Source organism: Colius striatus, chromosome 1 (assembly GCF_028858725.1).
Source record: "Colius striatus isolate bColStr4 chromosome 1, bColStr4.1.hap1, whole genome shotgun sequence".
Lineage (NCBI taxonomy): Eukaryota > Metazoa > Chordata > Aves > Coliiformes > Coliidae > Colius > Colius striatus.
The window spans coordinates 17,838,506-17,854,439 of NC_084759.1; the positions used below are offsets into that span (position 1 = coordinate 17,838,506).

Here is a 15,934-nt window from a genome sequence, read left to right on the forward strand (position 1 = left end):
GGCTTCAGAGGCTCCTGAGAGCACAGCAAAAAATTGTCCGTGATGCCTGCACACCAAACAACTCAAACGTGCATGGAGAACTCTCAAATGCCTGCGCCTCTGCCTTCCCACTGTGGCAAGAGCAGCTCAGCAAGCACTGGATAATAAAGATATGAAGCACCATGATCACACTTAACCCAAGTCCCCAGATACTCCCTTTGCTGTAAATCAATAAACACAGTCTATGAGCTAAAAGCTGAGCTGTGAGAGATCGTCAGTCAAATATATGCCACAGCGACTCTCCTCTCAGGCTGGCTGCTGGGCACCTCTTCATCTTGCTGTGCCATGGCCACCGCAGTGGGAAGCAGCAGCAGAGCAATGTGTGCTACCTTACAAAGAACAGAAATCACACACAAGGGTAGAAAGCAGAACCCTGAGAGCTATTGACCTGTTGGCCTCCTCTCTGTGCCTGGGAAGATCATGGAACAGATCCTCCTAGGATCTATGCTAAGGCACCTGGAGGACAGGGAAGCAATCCGAGACAGCCAACATAGCTTCACCAAGTCCTGCCTGACCAACCTATTAGCCTTCTCTGATGGAGTGGCTATGTCAGTAGATACGGGAAAGGCCATGGATGTTGTCTATCTGGAATTCTGTAAGGTCTTTAACACAGTCCCCCACAACATCCCTCTCTAAATTAGAGAGGTATGGGTTTGATACATGGGCTGCTTGGTGGATGAGCAATTACTTGGATGGTTGAATCCAGAGGGTAGTGGTCAATGGTTCAAGGTCCAGATGGAGACTGGTGACAAGTAGTGTTCCTCAGGGGAAACCTGTATTGGGACCAGTACTGTTTGATGTCTTCATCAGACATGAACAATGGGATCAGGTGCACCCTCAGCAAATTTGCAGGAGACATCAAGCTGAGTGATGCAGCTGACACACCTGAGGGATGGGATGCCATCCAGAAGGAACTGGGCAAGCTGAAGAAATGGGTCCATGTGAACCTCCTGAGGTTCAGCAAAGCCAAGTGCAAGGTTCTGCACCTCGGTCAGAACAACCTCTGGTATCAATACAGATTGAGGGCTGAAGAGGTTGAGAGCAGTCCTGCGGAGAAGGACTTGGGGGTACTGTAGGATGAAAAGCTGGACATGAGCCAGCAATGTGCACTCACAGCCCAGAACACCAACTCTACTCTGGGCTGCACCAAAAGCAGCATGGGCAGCAGAGTGAGAGAGGGGATTCTGCCTCTCTGCTCTGCTCTGGTGAGACCCCACCTGCAGTGCTGTATCCAGCTGTGGGGCCTTCAGCACAGGAAAGACATCAACTTGGTGGAGTGGGTCCAGAGGCCACAAAAATGGTCAGAGGACTGACACACCTCTGCTGTGAGGAAAAGCTGAGAGTTGAGACAGTTCAGCCTGGAGAAGGGAAACTCTGGGGAGACCTTATTGTGGCCTTTCAGTACTTAAAGGAGGCTTATCAGAAGGATGGGGGCAAACTTTATCAGAGCCTGTAGCGATATGACAAATGACAACACTTTTAAACTATAATTCCAAAGAAGTACAAGGAAGAATTTCTTCACCGTGAGGATGAGGAAACACTGGAACAGGCTGCCTGGATGGGTTGTGGAGTCTCCTTCTCTGGGGACATTCAAAACCCACCTGGACGAGTTCCTGTGTGACCTGCTCTAGGTGGTCCTGCAGGGGGGTTGCAATGGGTGATCTTTTGAGGTCCCTTCCAACACTTAAGGTTCTGTGATTCTGTAAAAGAAACCATATTTAGATTAGATACACTGAAGAAATTTTTTGCAATGAGGGAGGATGGTGAAACACTGGCACAGGTTTCCCACAGAGGTAGTAGATGCCTCATCCCTGGAAACATTCAAGGTCAGGTCGGGTGAGGCACTAAGCAAAGTGATCTAGTTGAAGATGTCCCTGCTCATTGCAGGGGGGGTGGACTCGATGGACTTTAAAGGTCCCATCCAACCCAAATCAATTTATGATTCTGTGAAACAGATTTATTTCAGGAACACTGTAGCCAAGCCTTGGTTCAGTAAGGGAAGCAAAGGTTGCCAGTGTTAACAGAAGAACATAACAGGCAACTGGGAGGAGAGGTGTGTCTGGCATCGGCTGTGCTGGTGCTTTCCATCACAACATCCCAGAAGAGGTGGGTGAGGCACTGGGCTGGCATGGCATGGCACAGCACAGGATGGCACGGCACAGCATGGCACACAGAGGCTGCCCACACACACCACTCAGCAGTGGGGCTGGCACAGGTGGATGTGCTGAGATTGTGCAGCAAAAGGCTGGCAGACACAAGATCTGGGTTGGGGTAGGGTAGGATATGCAGCCTAACTATGCAAAGGTAGCAGAGGGGATTCAGGCCATCCCATAACTGGTCTCATTTGCTTAAGAGCTTTGGCATGCAGAGTTGCTGGGAAGGGCTTAGGTCAATGAAAAAAACAAAGCCAAAATTGCAGTGGAGCCAGGCTGAGGAGAAGAATGAGGGATGGAGGAGGGCGTGCTGTGGTGCTGGGGTCAAGGACTGCTGTGTGTAATGGGAGCAGAGCCCTCCTGCGATGCTGTTGCTGCACCTGACATGGTCAGGGCTCCTGCCTGTTTGATGTGAAGAAGGAGGCAGGGTGAGGAATTTGCAAGAGCTTTTCCAGTGGCTCTGAATTGCATCACAGCTAATTTAAGCAATCTCTGCCCCAGGCGTAACAAAGGGGAAATCAGAGGGTAGGAAGACCCAGCAGGGATGGGCACAGACAAGCCAGCTAGCATCAGAGAAACTGGATAAACTGCCACAGGATGATGGTGGTGCTGGCATAGCACAGACTGCTGGTCACTGGTGGGTCAGAGATTTGGAGGAGACCCTCTGCCTTGGGAATAGCTCCAGGGCAGGAGCAAGGGCAGCAGAGAGAAGGGCTGGGAGTGGGTGTGCTCTGTAGTTCAGAGTAGCCCCAGTCAGCTTATGAAGATAAAGGAGAAGGTTTGAAACCAAGATAAGCAGCTCAGCTTTTCCCTGCAAAAAAGGTTAACTTCTAGCCTGCCAAACACTGCTACCTCCCCTGCTTAGGAAGGTGACTTGGAGAAACCAGACACTGAAAGCTGCCTGTTCCTCCTGATGCCATCTACTACAGCCTAACTGGAGATGACGATTATTTAGAGGGCACAAAACTGCCAGGGGCTTTTCCTAGGCAGTGACAGAAGTCACTTGTTTTCCAGGTTGATTGACATTCAGTGTAGCACTATTTAAATTTGATCACTGAGTGGTGATACACAATCAGACATAATCATTAACTGATCTCCATTCCTATTCCCTATATGGTGATTCACAGCGTGCCTTGGATAAAGTCCACAGCACAAGTTGTTCTGGGAAACAGTTGTGGAAGGGAAATAGCTGTGGCCCCTGCCCTAGGACCAGCACACCACCAGGCCTCTGGCCCCTCTGGGTAGTGATCAGGTGAGGTACAGCCTGTGCATCCACCATCCTGACCCCTAGGGAGCAGCCCAGTAAGTAAAGGTTTAAACCATCACCATAGCAAGAGGTGGAGGAGCCTGGAGATGGAGACACAGCCTACAAAGGCAAGCCCTCATGGCACTGCTCCCTTCTGCTTGTATTTTCAGTCTGCAGAAAGAACATCACAAGCACAGCTGGTCTGGTGTGCAGGTTTGTGTATATTTTTTCCAGAAGACTAGCAGCAATTTCTTTTCACAACAGTAATTAAAGAAAATGTGCAGTGGAGGCAGGAAAGATCAGGAGTTTGCCATCAGAAGAGAACAGATAAATGACAGGGTTCAGCTCAGGCCCCCATGCAGCGGCAAAGCTGACTCTAGGCATTTTCTTTCCTGTGCTTATGCCTGCAGACTGTTAGGGCTTTACTGGCCACACATAAACCAACCAGCCCACCCAAAGCCACTAGCAGCATGGGGCACAAAGCTGTGCTGGCACCTGTAAAAAGTGTGATACAACAGGAGGAAAAACCACAGTGTAATCTCTACTCCTAGGGATACCTGCTCTTCATTACAGCACTTGAAAGAGCAGCTAATCTCTTTGCACTGCTGTAAAAACAACAAAAAACCTGCTGAGGTCAGGGCATCTGTCACGTTGTTGCGAGGAGTGATCCAAAATAGGAAACAGACACCAGACTACAGATGGGGTCTGGTACTATACCTACCCCTGACCTGCAGGATCCCACTTCCCACAGCACACCCCTCCCAGGAGCACACACGGGATTTACATGCACACCTCCACCATCAGAGTAAGGACAAGAAACAGGGCATCAGTGCTCCACCTGGGACTGAGGGCTGTGTACAGACCATGTGCACTTTGGATTTCAAGCCCCTACTGTAAAAGATGGTTTCATAAGCACTTGTCCTGTTGAAGGTCTCACTAGCATTCACATACAGACTCTCACTTCATTGAGAAAGGTTAAAGTGTTTGCCTTTTATTCAGAAGACTTGTTCCCTTTCCAGTGACACTCTTCCATCTCCTTCAAACCACAGAGCCCCTCATTTCTTAACAGCACCATCAGTTTACCGCAAAAAAAAGCAAACAAATCAAAACAAAAAGTTCCATGATGTGATATAGCATAAAGAAACAAACACAACAAATGCACTAGAGAAAGAAACATTTACAATACGTATGTTACTATGAAACTGGTAGTAAGCAGTTAAAAGATCGACAAGATTACCAGGTCAGATAGGTGTTTAAAGCAAGTTTACTTAGGCTAAATGTGTGTTATCACACTGGTTTTAGGCATAACTCTGCACTTGGGACTTTGCTACCCTCATTATCCACAGGACACACGGTAGGTGTTCACACAGCTGCCCCTTCAGACAGCAATGTGCATCTCAAGCTACTTGTCCAGACTCAAGCAGCATTTGCAAAGCTTAAAGAAGTAGCCTAGCACTGTTTTCTCTCTATGAATATGATATTATGGGGTATAGGCCTGGCTAAGAAAAAAAGCCACACTGGGTTGTATACTATAAACATGTTATATAACATGGAATCTTAGATTTTAGAAAAATAGTTTAATTTTCAATTCACAAGTAAAAACTATCACTAGTAAAAAACATCTTGTAATACTAGAATATCTAGCTTGGAAAGAATTTTTGTTCTTACTCCTGTTGCATATAGTTTTCAGCTGTGTCAGCATGAAGGCAGTAGTGTTTCTCACTTGTCACAGTCAGCCTGTAAGGGTACTCATAGAAGATACATTTTCCTATTTAATCTTCACAGTTTTCCCATGTTTAGGCTGCCCTGACTTTCACACATGTGCATAGTTGACACTTGATGCTGCCTATCAAAGTATCAACCAACTTAAATTGTTTCATATAACAATGCAGCCTTTAAACAATGAACATTCACTCCAAAAAGAGCGAGGCCCCAGCACTGACACCACCTTAGCTACTTGAAAATCCTATAACTGTGTTCTGACAGGTATCAGATATTAACTCGTTCATTTCATTTTGTTTGGTTTCTTCCTTATTCTCATGGTTGGGGTGATGTTTTGAATTTCCAGCTTTTCTAGACTTTCTGAGGAAAAATTTTGTCAGCAAGTAACACAATTCGGCCACATTTAAAAGGATGCAGATGCTGGACACAGCAATCATGAAGATAGTGAAGACTGTCTTTTCAGTGGGCCGAGACACAAAGCAGTCCACCGTGTTGGGGCAGGGCCAGGCGTTGCACTTCATCAGGCGCGGCATCTGGAAGCCATCGTACATGAAGTAGAAAGCGTACATGAAGACTGCCTCGAAGACCAGCCTGAAGAAGATGCTGCTGGTGTACGTCCACCACAAGGTGCCCTCGATGTGGAACCGCTGCCTTCGGATTTCTTCAACGTCTTTAAACTCACATTTCTCATCTCCCTTCCTGAACTGCCTTTTCTTCTCGTGCCTCCTGTAAGCCACGTGCATGGCCACCAGCAGCGCTGGCGTGGAGACGAAGATCAGCTGCAGGGCCCACAGGCGGATGTGAGAGATGGGGAAGAAGTGATCATAGCAAACATTCTTGCAACCAGGCTGCAGAGTGTTGCAGATAAAGTCATCTTGCTCGTCTCCCCAGACTTTCTCTGCAGCCACGACGAGGATCATGATACGGAAAATGAACAGGACCGTGAGCCATATCTTCCCGATGCTGGTGGAGTGCTTGTTTACACCTCCTAAAATGGTATGCAGAGCTCCCCAATCCATTGTCTTGTTTTAATCCTCTGATCTAAGACAAGACAAATAAACAAAACTGAGATTAGTCAAGATGGGAAACAAATACCATCGAGCATGTGGTAGAACATAAAGGCATGATCATATAACTGCAGCATATCCATTGGCTGTGGAAACATTTTGTTGCCATGGTGGGCTCACCTGTAAGCAGACACGGACAATCCAATCACAGAGCAGCAGGTTATATTACTTACTTGATCACACATGGTAGCACATTAAGAGACTTAAGTGTCTTTGCCAAGAGTAAGGTTGGTTATAGTAAGTAGTTAGCTAGATTTCCTATATAAATTCAGCCAAGTTAGCTCATCCTTAGCTTTAGAGTGTGAACAATGTTTTCAGGAGTTCATTCCAGCAGTAAAACAGACCTTGAGGAACTGCTGCTGATGTTCTGCACCTTCCAAGAGCAGGTCTGGATAACTTTCATTCACAAATTTTAAAAATGTGACTGTAGGGCTCTGTATTGTTAGTTGAGCAAACTCCACAATAGCTTAAGGCAATAAAGGTGAAGTCTTGGCTACTACCCATCTCCAGTTGGATGTTTAAAACCACTGCTTAAAAAGATTCACCCCAAAACTGCATTTCTCTCCACTAAATCCAAAGTGAGCCTAGGGTAACTAGACAGACTCCTTCAGTGCCAATGCCTTGTAACACTGATTGCATTACTCCTAGAATAGGGTTGACCCTACAGAGGTTGGAAGAATTCCAAAAGCAACACTGGAAGAGTCCAGACAGGCCAGCAGCAGCCCAGAGACTTCTCCAGAGTATTATGACTGTATTGAGTTAAAGGACTGCACCTTTATCTCCAAAATACCTTCCCAGGAACAGACAATTGCATTTGCTCAGCTTCCAAGAACAACAGCTCAGCCAACCCACCCCTTCCCCCCACCTCCACTGCAGAGGAATTTACAGAAAGTTGGTTTGCAAGCTACTCCAAATTCAAGAAACCAGCATTTCTTGTGCCTGCCAGCCAGGATTCTCTAAAAATGCTCACAGAGATCACCTCTTTCGGCATTTACAGCACAGGGCACCAATAAGCAAAGTCACAATGTCAATGTTTCTAGAGAAGAGCAGCCACTGGTGCAATGGCCATCACATGACATACTTAAGGCTTTCCTAACTGAGCTGGGTCACACTGCATGAGGAAGAAAATGAAGACCTTTCTTTGCAGTCATCTTCCTCGTCACACTCCCATTCTGAGTAATGTCCAAAACTTTCCTGCTTTACAGCAGAATTATGTATAATCAGTAAGTCACAGGTGATAATACAGAACATCAGTCAAAGTAAACAACAGCTCTAGGAAAATTAGGACATTTGATTGTTGTATGAATGCAAAGTTATTTTTTAACTTGATTTACTGGAATGTTAAGTGCAATATCCCTTTGTTACCTTTCCCTGGGATCACGGGGGACAGCTGTGTGGGGTTTTACTTCAGGAGGTGAAAACCAAGGAAGGACCCAAGATTTAATTTGGACATTTTTCTTTAGGTTCTCTCCAACTCCATCCTCCTTCAGGAGGCAGAATCTATGTGGGCTACCATCTCTGTGTCAGTCTGAAAACAGTCCAAGATAAAAAGGTTCTTTCTCTTTAGCATACAGAGGAAGTCTCTGTAGGTTAACAGCCCTATGAGGGTGCTGAAAAGGCCCTTGATACCAGAGACACTTAAACATAGTAGCCAGATTTTCAAATGTTTGTTTCCACCCCTCTTTTGGCCATCTGATTTTTCATCAGACCAGCCTCTCTTTCAGACTTTGCTTTGGAGGTGACCGTATGTTAAATGAAGGAATGGTTTGAAACTATTTACAACTCTGTTAGTGTTTTTATTAGTGTTCTGTTACTGTCACACACACTTTGCAATTACACTACCTATAAAATGACACTACAACTAAACATTATGACTAGAACTACTTATACACACCTGAAAATAAATCATGTAGAAGATTGGCAGCATGTAAACCGTGGCATTACATCACGCACCCAGCCTTTAATTCCAACACACTCCTTGCATTTCTTCTCTCATTGTTCCTTCTCCTCCCTGCCTGTCAGCCATCTCCTTGCAGTGGGAAAGGCTGAGAAGAGGAACCTGGGCATGCCCTCCCCACAAGACCCATTTCTCACCCTTCACCTCTCACTGTACACCAATACTGCTGCCTTCCTTACCACAACTTTGCCGGCTTTTGTTCCCACATGCAATCACTCCTTCCTGTCCCTCCTGTGCAGAAGGGGATTCCAAATGGGAGTGCCTCAGGGTGTAGTTAAAGAGTACCTTGTCTTCAACCACAAAGTTGCTCAAGATGCTTCTGCACCACTGTTTGCTCCTGAAGTCACACTGCAGCTCTCCATCTCCTGCAACTTTGTCAGGGTGTATTATAAATCAGGTGACTTGTCCAAAGGTTATTCCCAATACTACTATGTTGGGTTACTTTAAAAAACAAGTCAGCTTCAGCAGCCTGCTTTACAGCACAGACCCACAAAGCATCTGAAAAGCACAAACAAATTGTAGGGCATGGTTAAGGACAAGCAGTCAGTGGGGAAGGGGCTGGCAAAGCTTTGCTGCTGAGGACCATACATCCTGAAGTTATACTCATCTCACTTGCTCTATCTCCTTTCGGATTATATTGTACTTGAGTCAAAACACAATGCTTCAATTCTAGCAAAAGCATGTCTGTATCAGGGTCAACACAGAAAAAGCCACCACACTTTGGAGAGGCAGCCTTTTGCTACAAGTTTTCCAGTGACACTTTCTCCCCTTCCCAAGAAGTCCTTTGTCTTTCATATCTGCCCAAACCCTCCCCCCTTCACCCTTATCCCTGCCTTTCCAAATCCTCCAGCTATCTCTTCAGCTCCCCCAACACCATTCTCTATTCTTCCTGCTGCTTGCCAAACTAGCCATTGACCTTTGCCCCTCCTCGCTGTACTCTCATGGATTCTCAGTCCTGGTTTTATGCTGTTGGAAAGTCACAGGACTTATGGAACACTCCAGAGAGCAATACAGTCACTAATCTGATACCAGTAAAGTCTCAGTATCTTCTCCCTGAAGAGTGGGACAGTTAAGATTGTAGGGCCATACTCAGGCAGCCTAAAATCCATCCAAATACTTTGCCCCCCTGCATTTGCAACTAAGTGGCTTTAAACAGCTCTCAATGCAACTCAGAGGATCTATGGAAGGCAATTCAGAGACTGCTGAAGTGCTCATCTCTCTCCAATAGTGACCCAAGTAGAACTTCAGTTAACTGAGTATAGTCCTTCACATTATTCAGCCATCAGTGCAGACTGCTCCAGCTAAACATCAAGTTTGGGTTATCTGTCTTGATGTGATGGCTCCTTTACTCACAACTTAGTCAAAAGCTAGGTTGACTCATCTTTCTTTCAGACTCAGCTTTTAACACATTTACACTAGCAAGTAAAATATTAACTGTCCTGCTGAAGAGAAAACAGGGAAGCTACTTCCCTTTAATGATAACTCTTACTCTCATAGAGCTACTCCAGACACTACTACTGTGTGAGCAAATCCAGATAAATGCCTATAGAAGTAACAGGATGTAGGCAGGCAATGACTTAGCTGCTTGGCTGGTCTCAGAAGTACAGCACAGTACAAGAATAAGTTAGACATGGAAGCTTAGGTGATGTTTTTGGGAAAAAAAACAAAGTAGAAATGGGGATGGGCACTGGTTATAAAGCAAGAGGTTGGGAAGAAGGTAAGCTAGTGGAAGTCAGTGAGGTTGAGTAATTGAGCATTTAGAACCCACTCTAATATTGGAAAATAGTATGTTTTAAGTGTTACATTTCCTCAAAAAAAAAAAAGCACTAAGCATTAAAATAAGCCTTTCCAAGCTCAGCATAAATCTTTGTTCTCTTAACAGATGAACCACCTGTTCCATTTCAACAACCAAAGGATCATGATAGTATATGGCTGTTAGAATAGGGTTTAAAAACCAACTTAACAGATCACCATGCTCCACTGAGACGTTAAGTTATGAGGGAAATGGCTCTATAGGATCACACAAAATGTGGAGATGCACATAAGCAGGTGTTTTGGTTTGGGTTTGTATTTTGGGAGTTCACACACCACCCAATTGTTTTGTTTGTTATTCTGTCATTTCAGTAGTAGGCTAGAAAACAGCAAGAGAAGAACTACAGCTTAACTATTTCTGTAGTTCTCCAGCTTCTGGGCAGCGTCTTGGGCTTCATGCTGCCATGGCTAAACTGCCTTTTACTTTAAAGCTAGCTCCTGTAAGCCTACATTAAACTTCAATCACAGCGTGGTGCATACACCCAGTGAAAATCCCTGGGTAATTCACAACAATTATCACTGAACTCCTGTGTTGGAGTACAGCTCATTAAGACTTTTTTCACTCTATTAAAGGTTGTTACACTGGGAAGTCATTGCTCAATGGTTAAATCCACAGCTTCAAACCACAACTAGAATGTAGTGAAACTAAAACCAACAGAAGATATATTACTTTCCCATATTTCTGATGCTTGGCAATATCCTACAGTAGCAAGCACCACCATGGGTAAGACATTAGCAAGTATTACAATATTTATGCTATAGGAACACCTAGGAGTTCCAGTAAAGAAGTCCTCAGTATGCTAATTTATGTATAAATTCAAAACAAGGTTATATCCTCCTCCCCACATCTACAAATTAGATACCAATTTATTTATCCTACTAGAATCACACAGAAATATAGAGGGTGCTCCTGATGCCTCCACTCCTATCACATTTTTAGTACAGGGCATGCCTAGACTTCCTAGTTTGGTGTGACACTTTACCACTTCCAGTAGTACCTCCAGATACTGATACAAGATCATTAGCCTGTAAAGACAAGAGTCACTTTATCCCATGTGGGAATGCATTAACCAAGATAATATTTTAATCAAGAAGGCACTGGTCCAGAGTGCCCCTCCCCATTCCCCAGCTGGGGACAAAGGTACCCCAGAATGACAGCTCTAATGCAGAATTTCTACCACAGAAAAGCTTTAGAACATCCACAGTGCATTAGACCCAGGATCACTACCAAAATAATTTCACAACCCAACTTGACACAGTGGTGAGATCCTGCATGCATCTAAGGGCCCTGCTGAAAGAACCTCTCTCTTCAAGTCTTGGTCTAAGCAGTCTCGCTGGGAGCACTGGCTCCTACAGGGGTAACAGCCTTGAGAGGTCTTAGAGCTGTCTGTGGTGTTTGAAGAACAAATAAGTCTGGATTTCAGGGGCATACATCCACCCTGCCAACCTGGACTCTAGTTTACTGCTAAGCAAAACCAGCAAACACTTAGTTGCCAACGTACAGATTTTGTTCTTCCTCTGAGTTAGTTCTGGTACTGTACAGCAAGAACAGCAGCATTGCCAGGACTGAAGCTTCTAGTAAATACAGACTAACAGCTTCCTTTTTAGCTCACCAAGAAAGGGTGGCATACAGGTTACAGCAATTACTTGCTAACTCTTTCAGGCTTCCTACCTGTCAGCCTCTCCCACACCTCAGTTTCCCAGACATTAAACAGGGGATAACAAAATCTCACCATCTCTAGGGCTGTTCTGAAATGCTCAACTACAATTACAGGCTTCACAGGCTTCTACTTTGTTATCAGTGGACCAAGACAGATAAGTAGGAGTTCAAAGTTGGAAGTACAGAGCTTGAATTCTACCATCCAGGACATTCCAGCTACCTGAAAAACAATACAGCACTCTGCACTGCTATAGCTTTAACAGAGTTCAAACTCTAAGATGATGCAGCTTTGAACTTAGATTTTGTCAGTTTTCACCATTATAGGCAGCTTCCAGCTATTCTAATTTTAGCACCATGTATTAGGAACTTCAAGGACCATGCAACTGGAATACCCTGAAACATCAACAATCCTACCTCTGTCCTACAAAGCTGAATAAAGATCAAAAGAGCAGTCTTAAACACAAAGGCCTATGCATTTCTTTCTAGTGGCTTTTAAACTCTGAACACCTATCTTCAGATCACAGGGAAACTGGAGAACAGAAGAGCCATGACAGAGGGATTACAGTGTATCTGATTTGACACCAGAACAGGCAAAGAATAATCAGGAACAGGAAACCTCTGCCAATTGCAGGTCTGAACACTGCAAGCATTGTACCTTTCCTCTACTCAAGTTTACAAAAACAGGAGACATTCTCTGCTCTAAGGAAACCCAGTGTGAAACTTAGTTTCAGCCTTTAACACAACAGATTAGGACCCCAGTATGCTTGCAGTTAAATGTTAAGAAGTATGCTAGTTAAATATCAACAGCATTAAGGGTTCAGTTCTACCATCCCCTTATGACTGTCCCATATTCATGCTCCTACACAAGTTCTAAACCATTTTCCAAGCATATCTGGAAATACTTGTACCAATTTTACTGGAAATGGAGGATTGCCACCCTCCAGAACATCTCTGCACAAAATTCTCTCCTCCTGTGGAAAACAAGAAATCTGAAGTGCCAGCCAGACATGAAGGCATAACAAGACAGCACAAGTCCTACAAGAATTCAGCCTGTCAGCCATTTCCACCCCCGCTAAGCCTTTCTTTCAAAATGTGCTCTTAAAATCTCTTGCTTTGAAAGAAAGTCAGAGTCCCAAGGACTGTGTCCTCACTGACTCAAGGCTCCTGTTTCCCATATTCTAAGACAAAGTTTTATACACACTGTGCCCTGCTAGCCGTCATGAAAACACCAACTTTTCAGTTATTTCTCTGTTTATTTTAAGCAATTATTTAATGCCTATTTACTCCCTCCCAGACTTCAGCAAACATCTACATCCCCTCTGCAAATCTGCCCACTCCCATTTCAATGTAACATCCCCTACAAAATTGGCAACTCACTGTATCTTTCACACACAGGCAGAAGTCGTACCCTTTTGGAAATTCAAAGTAAACTTATAAACACCAAGATTTTATACTGTAGCGCCGCTTTCTTGGGTGTGTATTCTGTTATCATTTCTCTTATCAAATGTAAAGACAAAAGGAACTTTTTCCTTTTTAAAAAGATCTATTGCAGGAAGAAACATTTGTAAGAGATAAGGAATAGAACTCATTTTCAACTTTCCTTTATCATTTAATAGGAGAGGTGTTTCTCTTTCCACATTCCTTCTGTTTTAACATCATGTTATCTTTCCTCATACATCATCACCTCCAAGTTTTTCCTTACACAAACCGGTGTTTGGTCAGGCAAGAGTCAATTCTCCTTTCAGATAACAGGTTGGTCGTCATTAGCTAACAATTTAAAGCAGTGAGGAACTGAACAAGGGAAAACGCCAAAAGAAAAAACAAAGATTCCACCCATGATCTGTTTGGTGCAGTGTCTGGGACAACCGATTGCATTGGAACTACTCACATGAGTAACAAAGAATCAACTTGTAAGGCTTCCCCTTTGTTCACAGGTACCAACTGAGCTTATGCAATGATTATTATTAAAAACTTGTACTTGTCTCTCAACGTGCTGCATTTTTTTTCCAGATACTGACATAGTCTGCTCTACCCTTTTTACTGTACAATTACTTTTCAATTATGTTTTGCACAAATTAAATGAAGTTGCTCAAGTAATCTACTTGGTTATGCTTCAAGGGATGCAAAACAGCAACAGTCAGAAGCCTGAGCTTCAGAAAGTTGACAGAACTAGCCCTGTCAGGACAGAATTAATTCCTCCAGAGAAATATTTAAATTCATGCCTTTTTATTGTTTCATATTTAAGTTCTGTGATATGTAGTCCTACAAACGATGGGACTGTTAACAGTTCTGGGCACTTAAGTCTCCAAGAAACCCTGACATATGCAGTAGAGGTACAGCCCCATGGCTCTGCAAACATGTTGGAAACTCACCTATAAAACAACACTGCAATGTTTAGCTGACACATGTAGATGCCTCCTTCCAGGCTGAAGTCTGGCCCATCATTGCCTTGTCCTCTAAACTAAACAGTCACATGCACATGCTTCAAGTTAAGTATCGTCAAGCAGACAGCCTTGTTTCCAGGATGAACAGTGGAGAGCAAGTGATACTACAAATCAAAATCACCTTGAACAAAATCAAGGATTTTGTTCTGCTCTCCCCTGAGGGCACACACTGCACATTGTGGTAATCCCAAACAGTCTGGGCCCAAACTCTCATATCACTTCACACAGGCCACAGCAAATACAATCTCATTATTGACCTAAGTCACAAAAAAAATGAGTTTAAAAGAGCATTCTTAAAAGGCAACTTCCTTCTTTCAACACTCTGCCTATTCTCTTACTTTCAGGCTACATAATGAAAACTAACAGAGTATAAACTCAAGAACTGAATTCTCCTATTCAGAAGGAAGAAAAAGAAAAGCACTCTTCAACACAAGAGACTGCAAAAGTAACACTCAATCTAGGAAAGCTCAATCACAGTAACAACTGCCATTGTCAGCACATCCCAGGAACATAGTCAGCTACCAGCTATTACAGGCAGCTCGGCAAGAACTCCTACCCTTATCCCAATGTGTCCCTGACACTGAGTCCCCGGGCTTGAGTATTCATTCCATATCCAGCCCTGATGCTCAGAATTACATGTATTTCTGACTCATGCCTCTCATTTCCCATTCCCCCTGTAATTCTGAGGAATGTTTCCAGTAAGTGATCAGATGCTCACACGACCTGTCAGTTTTACTGATGCAAGCTGTTTACCTTCATGCAGCTCTCAACATCTGCAGGTGTGGCACAAATTACCTGTAATTGCGGAAGCCCTTATTTTGCTCGGTGCTTCAGCTGGTCGGGCACTTCGCATAACGTGCTTACAGGGCACTGTTGGGAGAATGAGAGTTTAAAAGACACAGACTGTTAGAAGTCAATGGGTAACTCATAGCGACAAGAGCACTCCCAGTTAAAACCGGTGGCGGAGTTTCCAAGAACTGCCCCTCACTCTTAAGGTCGGGAAGCGAAGTCGGAAGCTGCCCAGTCGAGGGGAGGAAGCCCCGGCCCGCTCCCTTGCCGCGGCGGGCAGCCCCGCTCCAGCCCCCAGCTGCGCTGCCGAAGGCCCTGGCCCCAGCCCCTGCTCCGGACGCAACAAGTGTGGCGACAACACGGGTGCACACCGGGCCGCGGCGGGCCCCGCCGCGCTCCCCCCGGCTTCCGTCGCCACTGGGCCCGCATCTCTCTGCGGGCGCGCCGCAACAGCCGCCCTCACCGCCAGCCCAGCCCAGCCCAGCCCGGCCCGGCCCGCCGCGCCTCTCACCTGCCTCCGCGACACCCACAGCCGCAGGGACGGCACCCTGCCGGGAACGCCCGCGACCAGGCACGGCGGGGCTCAGCACGGGTCCGGCGCCGCCTGGGCAGCAGCCGGTCCCTGCCTCGCCGCCCGGAGCTTTAAGGTCCCTCGTTACTCACCTGCCGCCGCTTTCAGCCCGCCCCTCGCCCGCCCCCAGCCGGCTGTTCGGGCCGCCCGCGGAGGCGGTGGGAGCCCGGGGCGGGGCCAGCGCCCGTGCTCGCTGCTGTGCCCCGGGGGGGGGGGTTGTGTGGCCGTCGGGGCTCTGAACGTCACGGGGAAACAATCGAAATGAAGGCCCAGACGGCTGGACTAAGGCCGGGCGGGGGGCGGGAGGGCTGGTGTCCTTCCCGGGGACGGTGGGAAGCGGCCGGGGGCGTTCAGCCCCGTCGCCCAGGGGCTGCAGGGGGAGCATGAGGGGAATGGAAATAAAGATAACAGTAGGTATGTGTGTTTTTTCAGAGGAACTGTATATCTGTTTAAGATAATGGGGTCGTCTTTCAA

General features: G+C 45.7%; 1 protein-coding gene across 2 annotated transcripts; it reads right to left on the reverse strand.

Moving 5' to 3' along the window:
• Positions 1–4,408: 4,408 nt before the first annotated feature.
• Positions 4,409–15,639, reverse strand: LOC104559774 (gap junction beta-6 protein). Of its 2 annotated transcripts, none has more exons than XM_062020418.1 (3): positions 15,553–15,639; positions 14,896–14,970; positions 4,409–6,201 (listed from the first exon to the last, which is right to left on the reverse strand). In XM_062020418.1, the coding sequence occupies exon 3, from the start codon at positions 6,177–6,179 to the stop codon at positions 5,388–5,390; it is 792 nt and encodes a 263-aa protein (XP_061876402.1). In that variant the 5' UTR covers positions 6,180–6,201; positions 14,896–14,970; positions 15,553–15,639; the 3' UTR covers positions 4,409–5,387. The 2 variants fall into 2 exon arrangements, with proteins under 2 accessions (XP_061876402.1, XP_061876401.1); XM_062020417.1 differs by lacking the exon at positions 15,553–15,639 and adding an exon at positions 15,401–15,515.
• Positions 15,640–15,934: the final 295 nt, after the last annotated feature.